The following is a 20,310-nucleotide window of genomic DNA, read 5'->3' on the forward strand; positions in this document are numbered from 1 at the left end:
TACAACATTCTTTAATTGTTTCTAATAAGAAATACTTTCTCTTCTTTTTTTAAAGGAAAATCTTTATTTTCTTTTCTTTCTTTCTGGTATATTTAGGATTATAGACTTTCTACTACAATGTTTACATGTTCTACTTTAAAAAATACTGCAATTATCATTATGCATAATTGATTTATATATATTTTAAATAAAATGAGTTGAAGATGAATCCTGGTCACTTAGTAAATTTGTGGGTTAATACATTATATTTGGAAATTTATTTGATAAATATAGATCTCTTTCATCTAAGGAATCTTAATTCTGATGTAGCACTTTCAACCTATGTTCTGTATTTTAAAATGGGTAAAATGTAATACAAAAAATGAGTTGTATATTTATAATGTGGTACTGAATTGTGGCCTATGGATAGGGGACAAAAGGGAAAAAAGATTATATTGTATCTCTGTGAGGTTGTTTTTAATCTGAAATTTACAATTTAGGATTTTTTTGTTTTTTGTTTTTTTGGTTGAACAGTTGGGGTTAAGTGACTTGCCCAGGATCACACAGCTAGGAAGTGTTAAATGTCTGAGGCCAGATTTGAACTCGGGTCCTCCTGACTTCAGGGCTGTGCTCTAATCTACTGTGCCACCTATTTGCCCTTACAACCTTGTTTTAAAAATATTTTCACAACTATGTCAATATAATTGACTTCCTTTTTAATCCTATATTTTATTTTATCCATTTAAAGACATTACTTTGAGAAGAAGTCCTTGGGCTTCACTATACTGCTAAAAGGAGTCTATGCCATAAAAACAAACAAACAAACAAAAACCCTTAGAATCCCTCTATTAGATTAATGAAGAGAATTAGTTTAGTGTTATTACTTTACTGCAGAATTTCTCTTAGGACCAACTAGATGGCACAGTAGCTAGAGTGTTGGATCTAGAATCGGGTAGATTCTTCTCTCTGGGTTCAAATCTGACCTCAGGCACTTGCTGTGTTTTCCCGGTCAAATCACTTAACTCTGTTTGCTTCAGTTAACTCATCTGCAAAATGACCTGAAGAAGGATATGAAGAAGGATTTTTGCCAAGAAAACCACAAGTTGGGGTCACAAAAGAGTTGGAAATACTGAAACAACTGTATTACAAAAAATTTCTCTTAAGCACTTAAAATAAATTTCTCTTTAACCAGTAAATTTTTAGCTAAATAGCTCAATGTTTTTCTTTTCTTTTCTTTTCTTTCTTTCTTTTTTTTTTTTTTTTTGTAAATCCAATAATCAAGTTATATTAATACTTCTTCTTTAGACTTTATATAATCAACACATTTTTCTCTTTCCTTCTAGTATACATCATCGGGCATTCCATTGCCAGCCCATATACAAACAAGATCCATGCTAAGACCACTGGAACTGTCCTTACCCAGTCAAAGTACCATTTCTGAAAATGAGATTTTAAAGAAAGAGTTAGACACTATGAGAACCTTTTGTGATTCAGCTAAACAAGAGAAATTTAAGCTCCAAAATGAACTGGCCCATAAAGTAGCAGAATGCAAAGCTTTGGCATTAGAATGTGAAAGAGTAAAGGAGGATTCTGATGAACAGATAAAACAATTGGAAGATGCTTTAAAAGATGTGCAAAAGAGAATGTATGATTCAGAAGGTAAAGTGAAACAAATGCAAACTCATTTTCTTGCTCTAAAGGAGCACTTGACAAATGAAGCAGCTTCAGGAAATAACAGATTAACAGAAGAACTAAGGGATCAGTTGAAAGAAATGAAAGCAAGATATGAAGGAGCTTCTGCTGAAGTGGGAAGACTAAAGAATCAAATCAAACAAAATGAAATGCTAGTAGAGGAGTTTAAAAGGGATGAAGGGAGACTAGTAGAAGAAAATAAGCGATTACAGAAGGAATTTAGCATGTCTGAAATAGAGCGAGAGAAGAGAGGAAGAAAAGCCTTGGAGATGGAAGGTCAGATAAAAGAATTAGCAGCAAAATTGGCCCTCTCCATCCCTACAGAAAAATTTGAAAACATGAAGAGTTTATTATCAAATGAAGTGAATGAGAAAGCAAAAAAGTATGTAGAGATGGAAAGAGAATATGAAAAATCACAAACTGAACTTAGACAATTAAAGAGAGAACTTGAGAATTATAAAGCTAAACTTTCTCAACATGTAAGGCCAGAGGAACACGAACAACTTAAGGATAAATTCGAACAAAAATCAGGTGAATTTGGAAAGAAGATTACTGAATTAACTTTGAGGAATCAGACATTACAGAAAGAATTTGAGAAGGTTTGTGCAGATAATAAACTACTAGACCACCAGTTGCAGAGTTTATCGACTGAGATGAAAACTAATTATGTTCCTTTAAAATTAAATCAAGAAATGAAAAAATTACATGCTTCAACAGTTGATGATTTGAATAAAAAACTAATAGATGTGACACAAAAGTATAAAGAAAGAGAATTGGAAACTGAGAAGCTGATGGTGGAAAAAAACAATTTAACTAAAAATGTCAGTCATCTTGAAGCTACATATATTCCTCTAGAAAACCATGAAAAGGAGATAATGGCTCTAAAATCCAATATTGTTGAACTCAAAAAAGAACTTTCAGAACTTAATAAAAAATGTGGTTATGGAGAAGAAAAATTGCATGTAATCACATCTGAGAATGCAAAACTGAAAAGGTCTATAAATGAACAGTATGTGCCAGTTACAACCCATGAAGAAATTAAAGCAGCGTTAAGTAGCACATTGGATAAAACTAACAGAGAATTGACAGATGTGAAAAGAAAACTTGAAGATATAAAACAAGAATTTTCACAAATAAGAGATGAGAATGGAGCATTAAAAAAAAAGTTAGAGGATTCTAAAAACCAAATGAAAGCTGAATTTATTAGCATAAATGAGCATGAGGACAAAATGAATGCTATTAACAAAAACCTAAAAGAAACACAGGAAAATCATGCTGAAGTACTTACTAAGTATAATAAGGGTCAGAAAGAGATTTTAGCATTGCTTGTTGAGATTGAAGCCCAGAAGAAGGAACTTGACACCATACAAGAATGCATTAAGCTAAAGTATGCACCAATTGTTAGTTTTGAAGAACGAGAGAAAGCTTTTAATGCCACTGTGAAAGAACTTAAAGATCAATTGCTAACACAGACACAAAGATGCAGTATAGAGAAAGAGGAGACTCGTAAATGTCAGAAGGAAAACGAAAAGTTAAAGAATGAAATCCTTATAATCCAGAAAGATTTAAAGAATAAGGATATTCTCATTGAAAATTCCCATGAATTGGAAAAAACTTTAAACCAAAAAACAGAAGAGCTTAGCAAACAATTAAATGATTTGTCTGAGAAGTACACAAAGGTAAAAAGTGAAAAAGAGAAGCTTTTGGAAGAAAATGCCAAAAAGACCTCTGAGATACTTGCTGCCCAAACAATTTTACAGGAACAACATGTTCCCCTAGGGCAGGTGGAAGAGCTGAAAAACTCCCTTAATGGCACAATTGAGGCTCTGAGAGAAGAGCTCAAGGACAAGAAGAGGCGGCATGAGGAAGCTGAGCAGGCAGCAGCTGAATGGCAACAGATGCTCGAGAGTCAAAAACACTCTTCTGTGTCCCTGGTGGAACACATGCAGATAAAGGAAGCATTGGAGAAAGAAGTTGGGTACATGAAAGGTAGATTGAGTGAAAAAGAAAAAGAAAGTCAAGCCAAAACAGAAAAGATCTCTAAACTCCAGGATGAGAGTCAGACTTTGAAGGAAGCATTTAAGAAATTAGAATCTAGAGAGGTTATTGATTTATCAGAATACAACACAGTGAAAAATGCTTTAGAAGCACAAATTACCAACATGACAGAAAATTTGACCACGTTGAATAAAAAGTATGAGGAAGTGTGCGAAGAGGCGGCATGTGCCAAAAAGGCAGAACTATCTGCAAAAGATGAGAAGGAATTGATACAGTTGAGGAGCTTAAGCATTGAACAAGAAATTAAGGAACAGAAAGAAAGATGTGATAAGTCCTTACTAACAATTACTGATTTACAAAGAACAATGCAAGAATCTGCCAAACAAATAGAAGCAAAAGACAATAAGGTAGGCAGTAAATTAAATCTGCATGATTATGTTAGAAAATAAAACCAAGTATTATATCATAATAAGTTCAGATTCATTGCGGCTCCTCATTGTACATAAAATACTAATTATCTACTGTTAAAAATGTTTTGGGCAATTAAAAAAAATACTTTATGCTTTTCTGTAGTAACCAGGTACTAAGCTTGGTTTTGTAGAAGATACAAAGCCATTTGAAAGGCCTGGCTTCCAAGTTTTTACAGTCTAATTTAGGAAATTATACAGATAGATAAATAGATTTACACAAACCACCCTCTCCCCACTCAAAAAACAAAACAAATTAAAACTAAGAATATTAAAATGCCAAGTGAAAGACACTAAGTACCCTAGGAGTTGAGAAGAAAAGAAGCCTATTATGGGCTGAGGTGACAGCTAGAATTAGCACAAGATGACTGGGACTATTCTGTAGATATTGACATCCACGGAGTTCCCCTGTCACCTCTCAACACCAGTTGTCCTAATGGCACAATCCTTTGTCCATCAGTGACTGCTAACTAACTTGAATCCTTTGGATATTACATCCCTTTTCCAGAATGCTATCTCACTTCTGTAGAGCATATCTATCACCCCCTTTAGTAGGCAGTTCTATCTTACTTTCCCCTAGTCAGTAATCTTTTTTTGCCTAATCTCTCACTATGCCCTCAGTCTATTTCTGTTGTGATATATTACAAAGATTGTTGCATCCAGAATCAAAGTACGTGAATTTAAATCCTGGCTCTGCCAGTTACTACTTGAGTGACTTTATGTTACATAGTCTTTCATTTGTAAAATGATGATGTTGAACTTGGTGACCTTTCAAAGCCCTTTCTTTTTCAAAGTCTACAATTTTAAACTTCTCTTTATCTTGAATTTCTTACATTTATTATTGCTCATTCAGGTTTGGTTTTCTCTTGAAGATACCAGAATTAGTCAATAAACATTATGCACCTACTATATACAGGAACTTTATTAAGTTCTGGGGATACAAAGAAAGTCTGAATCCTCGGAAAGCTCAGAATTTAATAGGAAAAGATGTTTAAAAAGAAGCAGAAAAGGGACATGGGAGAAGGTGACCTACTATGCAGGAGCATGATTGAAGTTTTGTAGCAACAATAGGAAATAATCTGAGAAAGGGACAATTTCAGAGTTTATGTCATCTTAAAGAAATAAGCATTTCTAGCTACCATGAATGAAGTCCAGGAAAGAAGCTGGGTGGGAAGGGATAAAGTGAATTCTCTGTGTTCCTTTTTTAAATGGTGGGAGATCTCTTGAGACTCTCTAATAATGTTTTTTTCACATCCTATAACAGAGAACCAGAAAGAGCATTATAGTTCTATATTTGGAAGGGACTTCTAGGTTGTTAGATCTAGTCTCATTTTACAGATAAGAAAGCTGCACTCAGAATGATCATTATTGATAAGTCTTACAACCAGCAATTATCAATTGGGGTTTAAACTCAGGTCCTCCAGCCTCAAGTATATCAGTGCATCCATTATGGCCTGCTAGTCCTGTGAAATTGGTGTATTCCTTGTTTTCTACTGCAATTTTCAGACCCTTCTGTCACCATTAATCAGCAATCATCTCTCTAAAAATTTATTAAAGCTTGTCCAAATCCTTCTGCTAATATCTGCAGACCTACAAGTTTCTCTCCGTTTTTCCTAATAAACAGTACCAGGAGGACAAATCTTATTCTTTACCTCAATCCAGACCTTCTTCAGATACCTTTGTTTCCTTTTCCCTCAATTGCTCTTCAACTTTCATGACTTCAGTCTACTTCAAGCACAAATAAGAGAGTAATGGTCATACTTTTAACCCCTACCTCCACTTTCCACTCATCTAGATGTGTCCTAATTGCTGGAATTCCAGATTATTCTGGGTGAAGTCAAAGGGAACCTTCATAGAAGTGTGAGACTTATAATGTTTTCAAATGAGTGTTTAGTTAATGAGATAATAATAGAATAGAATAATATTCTATATTCTATTAGAATATACATTACATATATATAGAATAATATGATAATCTAATAATAGAATATATAAAATAGAATAATGTATATATATATATAATATATATATATCAATAATAGAATAAAAGAATAATAGAAACTGTTTTCTTCCTCTTAACTTTTTCTCTAAGATAACAGAACTGCTTAATGATGTAGAACGACTGAAACAGGCCCTTAATGACCTTTCACAACTTACCTGCTCAAGTGGGAATTCTACAAAGAAAGAAAACCAACAGGTGGAAACACTCCAGTATCAGCTGAAATCTCTGCAACAGCAGCTGGCTGTAAGTACCTAATAAGACATGAAATTTAGACTTTTACAGCATACTCAGAAGTCAAAAGGTCTGAGCCCTTGTTCTGATACTGTAAATTCATATAGCTAGTGAAAATTATTTACCATGGTAATATTAAAGTTCAACTAAATTTCAAAGCCTCTTTCTTTAAAATATAGATCCGTTTTAAGGCATCTTGAAGTGATGTGAACTTCTAGAATTGTCTACTCTCTTTTAACAAGGTAGTTCCCATAGCTTTACATATACCCGAAAATGGTATTATTTACCCCACTGTGTTCATTGCTCTCTATTTGGTTCTATGCATGCTATGTCCTCGGGTCAATTATAATCAGCTAGAGAGATAAGACAATTCTGTGGAAAGTCGAAACAATTCTATGAGAAATATTACATGGCAGAATATAACTAAAATGAATAAATACTGTGAGTTTTGAGGAAAAAAAGTTACTGTAGATTGCAAAACCAATAGAACAATATTTAAAACTCTGCTAATTCAAATGAAAACCACACTAAAACGTAGATGAATTCACATTCATTGTAATAAATACTTTGAGTCTATGGAATAAGAACTGTACTATGTCTTTGCTTTTCATGGGAGATATGAGGGGTTAAATAGCAAGGCAAACTAACAAAGTGCTCACTGTTCCAGGAGCAGTGATAAGGGTTGGGGATACAAACACAAGTAAAAGGATAATCCCTGCCCATAAGGAGCTTACCTTTAACAGGAGAAGATAATATTAAAAAAGGAAGCTTTTGTTGGGGGTAGGGAAGTGCAAAAGGCATAGCAACAAAATCTCAGAAGCACAGGCAGGGGATGCAGGTTGGCCAGCCTAAACCCTTTCCCAAATTGAAGGCCCTTGAAGAAACTTATCCCCTGCAGGGGGATGGCATGATGGATTGATATCTCTGGATGAGGATGCCCCAAGTATTGAAGAAAGTTTCAGGGTGAGTGAGACTGAAGCTGAGGCATGTTGTTGAAGTCTGGAAAGTCAGAAGCTTAGCCAAGAGAGAAATGAATGGAGTATTGCAGTTATTATCAGAAGTGTCTCCTTTGAACAAATGGGATCATTTAAAAAAAACAAAAACAAGAATTCCTGGAAGCATTTAAAAAAGTAATTTCAAAATCAGTTAAAAGTGGTAGAGGAAGGGGTAGATAGATGGCACAGTAGATAGAGCAGCACCAGCCCTGAAGTCAGGAGGACCCACGTTCAAATCTGCCCTCAGATACTTAACACTTCCTAGCTTTGTGACTCTGGGCAAGTCACTTAACCCCAATTGCCTCGGGGGAAAAAAAAAGTAAAGAAATGAAAGTAAAGGAAGAAAATTATGAAAACAAAATTTACATCTTGATAGAAGAGGCATAGAAAGTGCTGAAGAAAATAAAACCTTAAAAAACAAAATTAGCCAAATGGAAAAAAAGAGGGGGAGCGGGAAGATTAATGTAAATAATCCCTTGAGAGAGAATTGATTACATGAAAAAAGCTGCAAAACTTAATTGAAGAAAATAACTTCTTAAAAATTAGAATTGGGCAACTGGAAGCTAATGATCCACGAGGCATCAAGAAACAATAAAACAAAGTAAAAATGAGTGAAAAAGTAGAAGAAAAAGTTAGAAAGAGGATAACTTGATTATGTTGGGATGATATAAAAAAATGATAAGTGGGGATCCTCCAGGAGAAGGGGAGAGAGATACCTTCCTTTACCAAATGGTAAAAATTATCTCACATAAAAGAGGCATGAAAGAAAGCTTTTACAGAAGAGGGGGGAAATAACGGGAGGGGGGAAATGATGGGGAGAGGGCAGACAATGCTTAAACCTCACTGACATCTAAATTGGTTTAAAGAGTTCCCTTTCAATTGGTAGTAGAAATCTATCTTACCCAAAAGGGAAGCAGGAGAAGGAGATAATGAAAAATATGTGTTTGTGGTGGAGTAGATGTGGGAGTTGGGGAGTGATAAAAGGGAAGGCAGATAAAAGAAGGCAGTGGTCAGAAAGAAAACAGACTTTAGAAAAGGGTTAACAGAAGTAACAGAAGGAAATGTACAGGTAATAATACCAAAGACTTCCTGAATAGGAATCTCCTAATCACATCCTACATGACCAAGCACTGCCCTAACTTTGAATAGGCAGATATCTAGGCATCCCCTAATCACACCATAGAGCTTCCTATGACTAGAGACACCTGAGCAGCTCATCCTTGGGCGGGATACCAACCCTTTGTCTAGGACCCCCACCTATGAATGTGAATGATGAGTTCACCCATAAAAACAGAAGCACACAACAGAATGGAATAGAAAGCAGAATCTAATAATATATTGTTTACAAGAAATACATTTGAAGTAGAGAGCCAGACACAGACTAAAAATAAGGGCTGGAGCAGAAGATATGCGTCGACTCAAGTTAAAAAGGCAAGGGGGTAGCAGTCATCTCAGACAAAGCAAAAGCAAAGATAGACTTAATTAAAAGGAATAAAGAGAGAAATAATATCTCATTAAAAAGAACTGTAGGCAATAAAATAATTTCTAACACATACACTAAGTGGCATAGCATTCATATTCTTCAAGGAAAAATTAAATGAATTAGAGGAGGAAATAGTAAAACAATACTGGTGGAAGACCTCAACTTTTTCCTCTTAGAGCTGGATAGATATAACCACAAAACAAGAAAGAAGGCAAGGAGATGAATAGAGTCTTAGAAAAGTTATATGTGATAGACCTGGAAAAAATTGAATGGGAATAGGTATCTTTTTCTCAGCTATACATGGTACTTTCACAAAATTGTATAAAAACCACACAACTAAATGCAGAAAAGCAGAAATAGTAAATGCATGATTTTCATACTTAAATGCAATAAAAATTATATTTATTAAAGTATCATGGAAGCATGGATTAAAAATTAATTGGAAACTAAATAATCCAGTCCTAAAGAATGAGTAGTTCAAAACAAATTTTACAAACATAGAAACAATTTCATTAATGAGAATGATAAGACAATATACCAAAATTTATGCAATGTAGCCAGAGCAGTACTTAGGGGAAATTATGTATATTAATTAAGAAATTAAAGAGCGATCAGTGAATTGGGCAGGCAGCTTAAAAAAAAAACCTAGAAAAATAAATAAAGAAAAATTTTTAAAAATCTTCAATTAAACACCAAAAATTAAATTCTGAAAAATCAAAGGAAAGATTAATAAAATTGAAAGTAAAAAAATATTGAACTAATAAACAGAATTAGAAGCTGATTTTATTTTTTAAAAATAGCACAATAAAATAGGAAACCATTTTTTTTTTTTAAAAAGAAGAAAACCAAATTGCTAGTATCAGGAAAGGTGAATATATCACCATGAAGATTAAAAATAAGGCAATATTATTAAGTTATTTTGCCCCAATTTTATGCCAGTAAAACTAACAATTTAAGTGAAACATTTTGAAAAATCTAAATTGTTTAGATTAACAGAACAAATAAAATACTTAAATAACCCCATCTTAGAAAAAGAAATTGAAGAAATTATTAATGAATTCCCCAAGAAAAAATTCCAAAGACCAGATGAATTTACATGTGAATTCTGCCAAACATTTATAGGACAGTTAATCACAATAGTATAGAAACTATTTGAAAAAAGTCTTGCCAAATTCCGATTGTGACCCAAATATAGTTTTGATGCGTAACCTAGGGAGAGCAAAAACTGAAAACAAAAACTATAGATCAGTTTCCTTAATGTTGATGCAAAATTTTTAAATAAAATGCTAGCAAAGAGATTATAACAATTTTCACAAAAATCAAATACTATGAACTAGTAGGAATTATAACAGGCTGGAATTATTCCAGGCAGGAATTATACTAGATTCAATATTAGGAAAATTGAACAAAATTTTTAAAATTATGTAATTATATCAATAGATACACAAAGAGCCTTTGACAAAATACATTCATTCCAGTCAAAAACACTAGAATCATAGGAATCAATGGATCCTTTCTTAAAATGTAAGTAGTATCTATCAAAAAGTAGGCATTATCTTAAGGAAACTCCAGAGTAAGCATTATCTGTAATGAGAATAAATTGAAGCCTTCCCAATAAGATCAGGGGTGTGAAGCAAGGATGTCTATTATCACTACCAGTCAATATTGTGCTAGAAATACTAGCTATAGCAGTAAGAGAAGAAAATGAAAAAATAAAAATAGGCAATGAGGAAACAGTTACCACTCTTTGCAGATGATATGATGGTATATTCAGGTAACCCTTGAGTATCAACTTAAAAACTAATTGAAACCATAACATTAGCAAATTGCAGGATATAAAATAAATGCACAAAAATCATCAGCTTTTCTGGATACTGCCAACAAAATCCAGCACAAAGAGATAGAAAGAAAAAGTTCACTCAAAATAATTGCAGACAATATAAAATACTTTGAAGTTTACTTGTCAAAATAAATGTAGGGATCATATGAATAAAATTACAAAGCACTTTTCACACAAATAAAGACAGATCTGAACGATTGGACAAATGTTTGTGGCTTGTAGGTAGGTTGAGCCAATGTAATAAAAATGATGATTCTAAGTAAGATAATTTTCTGTGCCACATCAATCAAGCTACTAAAGAATTATTTGAGAGCTAGAAAAAGAAATAGTAGCAGAACAGATGGTCAAGAATATCAAGGGGATCCTAGAAAAAGTAAAGTAAGGTAGCTTAGAAGTACCATATTTCAAACTACATTATAAAGCAGTGATCATCAAAACAGTCTAGTAGCAGGTAAAGAATGGATTGGTGGATCGGTGAAATAATTAGGTATATAATAAATGTAGCATTTGATCAACCCAAAGTTCTAAGCTTTGGGGGTAACAATTAAACATTTTACAAAAACTGCTAGGAAAACTGAGAAGCATATCTTCAGAAAGTAAATAAATCGAGATCAGCATCTTATACCACATAATAAGATAAGATTAAAACAGTTAAACGATTCAGTCATAAAGGGTGACATAACTAAATTTAGGGAAGCATGGAAAATGTAAGAATGATTAGTGGTAAAAGACTTAGCTACTCTGATCAAGAAAATGTTCCAAAGCGTTTCCAAGAGTACCATGATGAAAAACTTATTTACTCTCAGAAAGAGAATTATGAAATCTGAATATGGATAGAAGCATACTTTTAAAAACTTTATTAATTTTTATTTATGTTTTCTTTTGAAATTAATATCTAAATATGTTTTGCATAACCTCATAGATAAGTGATATCAAATTGTTTGCCTTCTGAAGAGAAAGGGTGGGAGAGAATTTGGAACTCAAAATTTTTTGAAAATGTATAATTGGTAAATATTTAATGAAAAAAAATTTTTAATGTTTTTTAATTCAATTACAAAAGCCAAGACCAAGTTGGTTACAAATAGTAATGAAACATGGTGTAGGGATTTGATATTTTTAGATTTGTTAAATTGAATTGAATCAAATTTTTGGTCGGAGGATGTTGTTTTAGCTTACATAATGTTCACTGAATGTTAAATTCAAGCAAAATAATTCAAGTTTAGATAATCAAGTGAAAAGTATATTAAAAAGAAGAAATTCTTTTTTAAAAACTGCTTTTGATGTATATACTTTAAAAATACAAACTCAGATCTTTGAGTCATTGTTTTTTAGAAAAAGTTGTAGTATTAAAATGGTACTGGAATGATGGACAATAGTCCACTAATTGAGGAATTCCCCTTACTGAATAAGTTGTGGCATATAAATGTAATGGAATACTATAATGCTATAAGAAATAATGAGCAGTTTTCTGAAAAACTTGTAAAAAGTTAATAGGAACTGATATCAAGTGAAGTGAGCAAAACCAAGGGATCAATTATACACAATAATAGCAGCATTGTGCAGTGATCAATAATTTAATTATCTCTCCTCAGTAATACGATCCAAGACAATTCCAAAAGACTCATGATAATGTCAGCCATATTCAAAGAAAGAACTGATGAAGTCTGAATGCAAAAGCCTACTATTTTCACTTTATTTTTTTTCATTTTTTTTTCCTTTTTTGTTGTTTCTTTTACAACATGATTAATATAGAAATGTGTTTTACTTTACAAATTAGGGAGGAGAGAACTGAAGGCTGGAGGGAGAAAAATTTGAAACAAAATCTTAAAAGAAATATTGAATATTGAAAATTGTCTTTACATGTAATTGGAAAAAATGTAAAATAGCATTTAAAAAATCCACTATGTTGACAGTTTTGTCCCTGATAATAGTCTCATACCATACGGCACAAAATACTCTCAAATCAAAACTTATAAAGACCAGTTTGTTTGCAATTAGAGAGATGTGGGACTCACAAAGCCTTTGCTTGAGGGGTCAGGAAGAATGCTGTTTCAGAGGGGGACTAGGGAAGATGATTCTGCTCTCCATTGTGGCCATGAGTGTGGAGTGGTGGGATGAGAGAGGTGATCTGTGTCATCTGGTATCTTTATAATGAAGGAATACAAATAGTGTGAGCACTGCCTGAGTACAGAGTATCCCAAAAGTTGTAGTATAATTATTGTTTTAGCTATTTAATGCTTAAAGCTACACTGTGACTTTTGGGACACTATTTTGACGAACTGTGAAAATATCCAGACCATCCTCTCCTTGCTAGAGCTCTGCCTACTATATCATTCTTCATTAAGTGGCTCCAGGTTGGTTCATTACTACAAATGCTAGAGACCTCATGGTACCAAAGTGCAATATTAAAATAAGGTTCCAGGATCTGTGGGAAAATAAACTAGCTCTTTTTCCATTTCTTTTTTTAGGATGCTAACAGACAGCACCAAGAAGTGATTGCAATATATCGGACACATCTTCTTAGTGCTGCACAGGTAAATAGCTCCTTTCCCTACCGTTCTTAAATAAACTTTTGCAAAAATAATTGATGAGTAGCTGCACCCCATGTGCTTACTTAAAAATAATTTTGTTTCTTTTAGCTTTACTTGCGTATGTTCAGAAGGAAATTTTAAAAGCTATATGGTAACACAGCATATTCAATTTAGTGTTGTCTCCATCTGCTCATCGCTCAGTTTATAGACAGTTTGGCAACATACAGTGGTGACATATTAATGGTGTTGCTATCTGGAGATAATGCATTACCAACAACACATCTCCATATGTTGAAAAAATGAAGTCAAAAGACCTTAGTGTTTTTTTGAGAGGATACAGACATATTCCCTATATTTCAACAGAGGGCTTTGATCATTTAAAACATGGCATGTGCACAGAACTACATTGGATTTTAAATAAGAGAATAATTTGATTTGGAATTTTTTTTTCTTTAGTACTGAGCTCAACAAAACCCAAGAAAGAAGAATTCTTCATTTGTGTAAAATTAATATTTAAATGAGAAAAAAATACTGAGAAAAGTAGCTGTATATGAATACTGTATGTCATTCACTACAGAAACTCTTTAACAAGTATAATACTTTATCTGCCATATCCTCCAATTTTCCTCTCAATAAAGTCTTAGAGGAAGTTTTGTTAAACAGACAGAATAATTACATGTTAGATGAAAAAAAAAAACAGGAATTGTTTTTATAAATGGATAGTATTAGATCATGGAGGCATGGATAGCAGAGATGTAAGGAAAGACTGGAGATAATAAAAGCACTAGGTGAATAGTATAAACAAGAATAAGCAGAATAGATGATAAGGAATTTTAAAAAGAGAGATCTTGAACTTGAAGGATGAATGTTGTGGGAGATAGGTACTTTTTATAATATTATACTGAAATAATAGAAAATATGGCAGTTTGACACAGGAGCTTGATACACAAGTGAGGAGTGAGGAAGAAGAGGTGGAAATTGGTAGAAAGAGTGAGTCATTTGGTTTGCATATTGACAAGAGTAGACAGAGCAGCTTCTTCCCTGTTGGATAGTCCAAACTAACAGCTCAGATTTCATGTTTATTTCTTTTGAAACAATAATAATGAATAACTTAGTATATTTCTGTTTTAAACTTTTTTTTTTCTTCTGCTGCCTACTAATGCAACACAAAACAAAAGCAATTGGCATCTGAAAAATATTGCCTTCTGGCATATAAAGTTAACTAAGAAATTCAGTTTAGTCAACTATGGCTAATGTTTGAAATTTAAACATGCTGCTGTTACAGAAACAGATTTTGGAAGAGAAACCTTTTATATTAATAGGAACTGTTGTGCTGTATTCTATTTAAGTTTTGAAGCTGAAAATGGGATGAAGGCCATATTGGCTTTTTGCATTTAATCACCAAGTCTTTTTAAATTTGTGATTTCTTTCTCTAATTTTTCCCCCCAAGTTATAATTTAATGCTATCTCTAACACCTTAGTCTGCTTACTCAGAAAGATAATAATGATAATTTTTTTCTGTAGAGAGGGGGGGAAATCCCCATGTTCTGAAAGTGTATTGTTAGTCTGTGTTCTCATATTGTATTGCTCCCCTACTACATTATTCAAATGTTATAATACTCTATATGTTTAATCTTTATGCCAAGGAATAGTCTTTTGATCAGTCATACAGCATATTGCGCTCTTCTAAAGCCCTTTTTTTAGTTTTAGCATTTTATGTAGTAAATGAAGGTAATTTAAATTCTTTTTCCCCTACTTTGAAGGGTCATATGGATGAAGATGTTCAAGCTGCCTTGCTCCAGATCATCCGCATGAGACAGGGACTTGTTTGCTAGAGTATTTAGTCCTGATGTGATGAATGCATCACCTGACTGGAGCCTGTAACATGTTTGTATCAACCTCTAGCTCCTTCTCTTCTTGCTATAGATCTTATTGTGTTAGTGTAACTGAAAATAAGTGTACTTTTTTTTTCTAATATGAAAAAATGAAATGATAAAGATGATTCTGTTGCTATTACAGGATCATCAATTTGTTATATTCCAAATGTATTTATTGTGTATTTTGAGGAAATTTAAAATATTTAAAGTTATTGCAAATCTTAGCAGTCAAAATGATGACATAGTTGTTTGCTGCTACTGCTGTCATAGTAACTACTTTAAAAAAACCTTTGTTGCCCATTATAAAACATGAATTCAGTTATAAACAAGTCCATGTAAAATTTTTTTGGTTAAAACAAGTTGTTTAAAAAGTTATTTTAGAGGATTCATGAATCAAAACACCTTCTGGTTTTTAGTAAAGCTATATCAAATAAGATGTTATGTGGTAGTGTTGTAACTTGGCTGGCCAAGTTGTCTTTGTATTTAAGTAACTTAAATTTAAGTGCCTTTTCCTTTAGTAGAGATACAGATTTTCTCCTTATACACTAATAAATTTTATGCTTTTTTACAGAGATATTTTTTCATTAATGCTTTGTAACTGATTACATTTAGATTAAGAGTAGCTGGTCTGGATTTTATCAGGAGATTCTAAATGATCTATTAATTTCCAGTACAGTATCTTAATTTTTACTTAAAATAGTAATTTTTCATGCTCTGATGATTAAATAACTCTTTGATAAATTATATGCTAGATTCCTTAAAGTGTCAGATCTTTAGCAACAACTTTAAAACTTTGTCACTATCATAACCAAAATAGATATTAAGTGTATCTTGCAATTTTTTCAAGTTTATTTATAGGAAAGTTGCATTCAGAGATAATTATATTTTGAGGTTACATTTCTTGCAAATTGAGGGTAGGCTTATTAATTAAAACTTGCCTTTGTGAGTTTTAATTGAAAATACAGTTGTTAAAGGTGAAAATTACAAGAATTATCCATATCAAAAAATTTGATATGCTATTACATAGACAATTTAGTGAAACGAACTAATACATCTCACTATAAAAACTTAATTTTATTAATATCGTTTTATTATTTTATTAATATTGTTTACTGTTCAAATGGGGGATGGGCAATTACAGGAGTTCACTGTTTATATCAAACAAGGCCAAAAGAATAACCATTTCAGCCAAGTTTTTTTGCATTAAAGGGAATGTGGTTTTCCCCTGGAGGGTCAGTGCTTCCTGAGGCAGATTATGAGTCTAGCTGTCTGAAAAAGCTCAGGGCAGAATGCTATCCAAATAGAAACTGCCGCCTATAGAAAACTGGCCTTGTTTACTAAACAGAGAAAGCTGCATCAGTAATAGGAATTTCTGAACTGTAATTTTCAAAAAATCATTAATGTAGAGTGTTAAATTTTACATGAGAAATATTTAACTTTTTATTAGCATGATTAAATGGTGCTCTTTTGTCATACTATCTAAGTGGAATCTCTTAGAATAGAAATAGTAGAGGTCCACATGTTAAATTTAAGTTATAATTTGTCTTTTGTAATTTTATTGAAACTCTTAGTAGAGAGAAGTTGCTAAACTGAAACTGACATTTCAAAATTGTATTTTCCTAATTTGTGGGAAACTATATATTTTATTTCTCCTATATCCATCAATAAAATGCTGCTTTCAATGAATTGTGGCTTTAATGTCTTTATAATAGATTGATTAAAATTACTTCCTCTTAGCCTCTTGGATTACAACAGAATGGGAAACTATTTCAAGGTCTAGTTTTAGCCACCTAAAATGAAAACACAAGAACCTACTTGGATCAGCTGTATATTTTTTCCCTTGGTTTTTGATGTTTTTATTTAATTCTCCATTTACAGCCATAAAGCCTTTTTTTTTAATTGGTAAAATAAATTAATCACATATAACTTGATGATTTTGGTTTTTCCTTACTTATGTGTTATGTTCGTGTGGTATGAGTATAGGTTAAAAGTAAAATAAAACATTGACCAGGGTTTTATGAGTCCTTTCTAAAAGCCACAAAATTTCCATTTTATTATAGACATTAATGAAGTTTTCTTAATGTTCTCTCTCCCTCTGTCTTTCCCCTTTCCTACACAATAGAAAAAAAAAAATTTTTTTTAAGCAAACCAGTGTTAAGAATTTGATATAATAAAAAGATCAAATACCTATATCAGAAAGTATATTGTTTTAGTATTGTGCTGAATGTGTATATTAACTCTACTGGTGCTGTTTCTAAATCATAAAAGCTATGGATTTAAAAACATTAAAATAGATTATTCTCACTTTATCTTGATAAAGTTCCACATTGTTTGAATTTTCCTGTTATTCTGAATATATTTTCTTGTCTCTGCTTTTAAAATCCTCTAATTCATAAGGATGAATGCTTTTTACTTAATATCACCAACTCCCTTTTGAGGACTCAAAAGACAGTCCTTACCTAAAGCTATGTATCTATCAAACCATCAACATATTCTTCATTTTATTTGTTCTAATATGGAAAAAGGCAGCGGTTTAAGATGTGGGTTTTGTTGTCGTTTTAAAGATTTTGATGAGTGCATTATGCCATTGAATTGATTATTTTAAATATCCCAGGACCAAGTAAAAACCAATACTTCCTAAAGCCTTAGGCCACGCATCCCGCCTCCCCCCAATATATTATGAAAGCTTTTATTTGTTCCTTCTTCCCTCTTCCTCCCTCTGCCACCAAGTTCTATCTTATTACCTACTAGTCACGTTTAGAGGAAAGCTACCATTTACAGAGTTTAAAATATTTGATAGAGATTTGGGGTTATGTATTTGCATGGACTGCTACCCTCTCATTGTAAGGATATTAAGTAGCCCACCCTCCCAGACGACATTAATGTCTTTTATAATGACAGAAAATGAGCAAAAGTTAGAATTGGAAACAGGTGCTGTTTACATTGAAGAATTTGTTCCTTGGAAACCACAAAGTAGAAAAAATAATTTGACCTTTCAGTTCTCCCTAAAGTCAGTGGTGTTCAGGAGTATCTAAACCAGCTTCATCAATTAAATATTAACATACTTGTCGCATGGTGTCTGATTCTTTCTATTTGGACTTTTAGCTCAAATAAATCAAGAATGCAGAATGAGGAAAAAAGGGCAGGCTTCTATGGTGAACCTGACATCCCACTGAGCCTTCCTTCACAGGAGTAATGCATCTATTTAGCATAATTAGGTATGTGGTATCACCTATGTATTAAAGGACATTTTCATTATTTACGCCTTCTTGAACAAACATTGGTGATGAATGAATTCAAACAAAAAGGGAAGGTCACAAAAATGTCATATGTAAATAAAATATAGACCAGACCAATGAGGATTGTTTTCCTTATAATAAATAAATAATTTCTATTTTGTTATATTCAGTAAAACAGTGGAAGAAACATCAATAACAATAATATTCCTTATAATTGATAGGTCGTACCAAATTGTTGTACTTAATGGACCCAATTTTTATTTTATTTTTAAAGCTGGTTTGTAATTTTTTCCCCCCCAAAATAGCAGCCTTGGGAATATTGTGAATTCTGCAAAGAGTTATAGAGGTTATTGCCTTCTTAATAATTTATAGCTGCTATTGCTCTGCCAAGTCAGAAAATTAACATTTAATAGAAAAAATTATATATCTATGATTCAGTCACAGCTATTAGATCAGATGGATTTTACATTAAGTGAAAAAGATGTTGAGCATTTAAGGGCCATTAAACTACAGGACTCTTTTATTGGATTCTGAAGCCTTCAAGCCAGGACCCTGCTGTGAAGAGTATTTATTTTTATATATACAGAATACATTAGATGATAGAAAAAGGGCACACATCTTAAAAGAAAATAGGGCATGAAAAAGTGTGATTTTCCACATTGTGAGCAACTACCATACAAATTCAGTCTTGTTTCATAATAATTAGTTTTATGCATCATTAAGTAATAATTTTCTTATGGGCTGAAATAATACAGTGGAGGCCACTTTAAAAGTGGTACCTGTAGGAAATTTAAAAAAGCCTACTACACTCTAATGTTGAAATTTCACTGCAAACGACCATACTTGCAATAGCTTTGGGGATGATCATGGTCACTCTTCTATTGGAAAGGATTTTAATTTTAAATAAATGTCTTCTGTATTCCATGAAAAAATAACCATTGCAAATTCAGTAAAATCTCATGGTATTGACACCTATGTTTTCCTGCAAATTGCACATATAATTGAAGAATTCCATTTCCTATATTGCTAAGGTAGAAAATTTAAAATGTTCACTTCAGAAATACATGGCAAAGAATTTCATTGCTTTGAAATTAGGCCTGATGAATAGGCTAAGTGAATCCTTTACAAGATGCTTAACACCCTTGTAGTAGGAACATTCCATAGAGAGAGGAGTCTGATCCACAAATGCTGAGTGGAACAGGATATTAGAGATCCTCTAGTCCAATTTTCTTATTTTACAGATCAGGGAACAGGCCAGAAAAATGAAGACTTGTTCAAGGTCACATTACTGTTAGTGATAAAAATGGAACAAGATTTCAAATTTTTTTAACTTAGTAGTCTTTATTGTATTGTTCTGCCTGTACAAATGATGTTAGTAAGTGCTTAATTCCTCTTGAGGTGCCTCTTGAATTGATGCTCATATTAATATCTAGGAGAGAAAGGTGAGAAGGCTCTGCAGTGTTGCCTGGGCAAAGAAAGTCTATAATTGTCATTTCTATGTTTACATTAAGGAAGTGTGCCCAATAACTTTTAAAAATTTCTTAACTTGAACTTAGTATTTGCAATATGTCCCTTATCTTAAGATTAAAAAAAAATTCGAAAGAAGAGTCTTTAATGTAAGGGAGTATGAAATTAGCATTGCTTTAACATAATTGAATGCAGTTTGCAAAGCTTTTTCCTTTTCACAAGTCAAACAATTAGACATTGTGACTTTATGTTCCTGGGATCCCTTGATTGTTGCTAACTCATGTGGCACCTTATGGTCTGCTTTAAAAATTCTTTGCATGGTTTAAAAATGAAACTATTTCTTATTCAGATTCTTCCTGATGAAATGTATGCTAAGCCAAAATAAAAGCCCAACTGTTTCCTTTTTATATTTCCCTCCACATTGCTGCCTTATATTGTCTCACTTCTTATGGGAGTTTGAGTATCTCATTTATGTACAATTAAAAATAAGTCTTCTCAGTACAAATGGT

At 32.5% G+C, this 20,310-nt stretch overlaps 1 protein-coding gene across 5 annotated transcripts in view; it reads left to right on the plus strand.

Annotated features, from left to right (window-relative positions):
• The window catches only part of UACA (uveal autoantigen with coiled-coil domains and ankyrin repeats), a 117,507-nt gene extending 100,726 nt beyond the window's left edge, over window positions 1–16,781 (plus strand). For all 5 annotated transcript variants that reach the window (XM_031955300.1, XM_031955299.1, XM_031955298.1 and 2 more), the window contains exons 16-19: window positions 1,323–4,076; window positions 6,229–6,381; window positions 13,156–13,221; window positions 14,982–16,781. In XM_031955300.1, coding sequence (XP_031811160.1) covers window positions 1,323–4,076; window positions 6,229–6,381; window positions 13,156–13,221; window positions 14,982–15,053 — 3,045 coding nt within the window. In that variant the 3' untranslated portion in view covers window positions 15,054–16,781. The remainder of the gene's footprint in view (window positions 1–1,322; window positions 4,077–6,228; window positions 6,382–13,155; window positions 13,222–14,981) is intronic.
• The last annotated feature ends 3,529 nt before the right edge of the window (window positions 16,782–20,310 follow it).

This window comes from Sarcophilus harrisii, chromosome 2, assembly GCF_902635505.1.
Source record: "Sarcophilus harrisii chromosome 2, mSarHar1.11, whole genome shotgun sequence".
Lineage (NCBI taxonomy): Eukaryota > Metazoa > Chordata > Mammalia > Dasyuromorphia > Dasyuridae > Sarcophilus > Sarcophilus harrisii.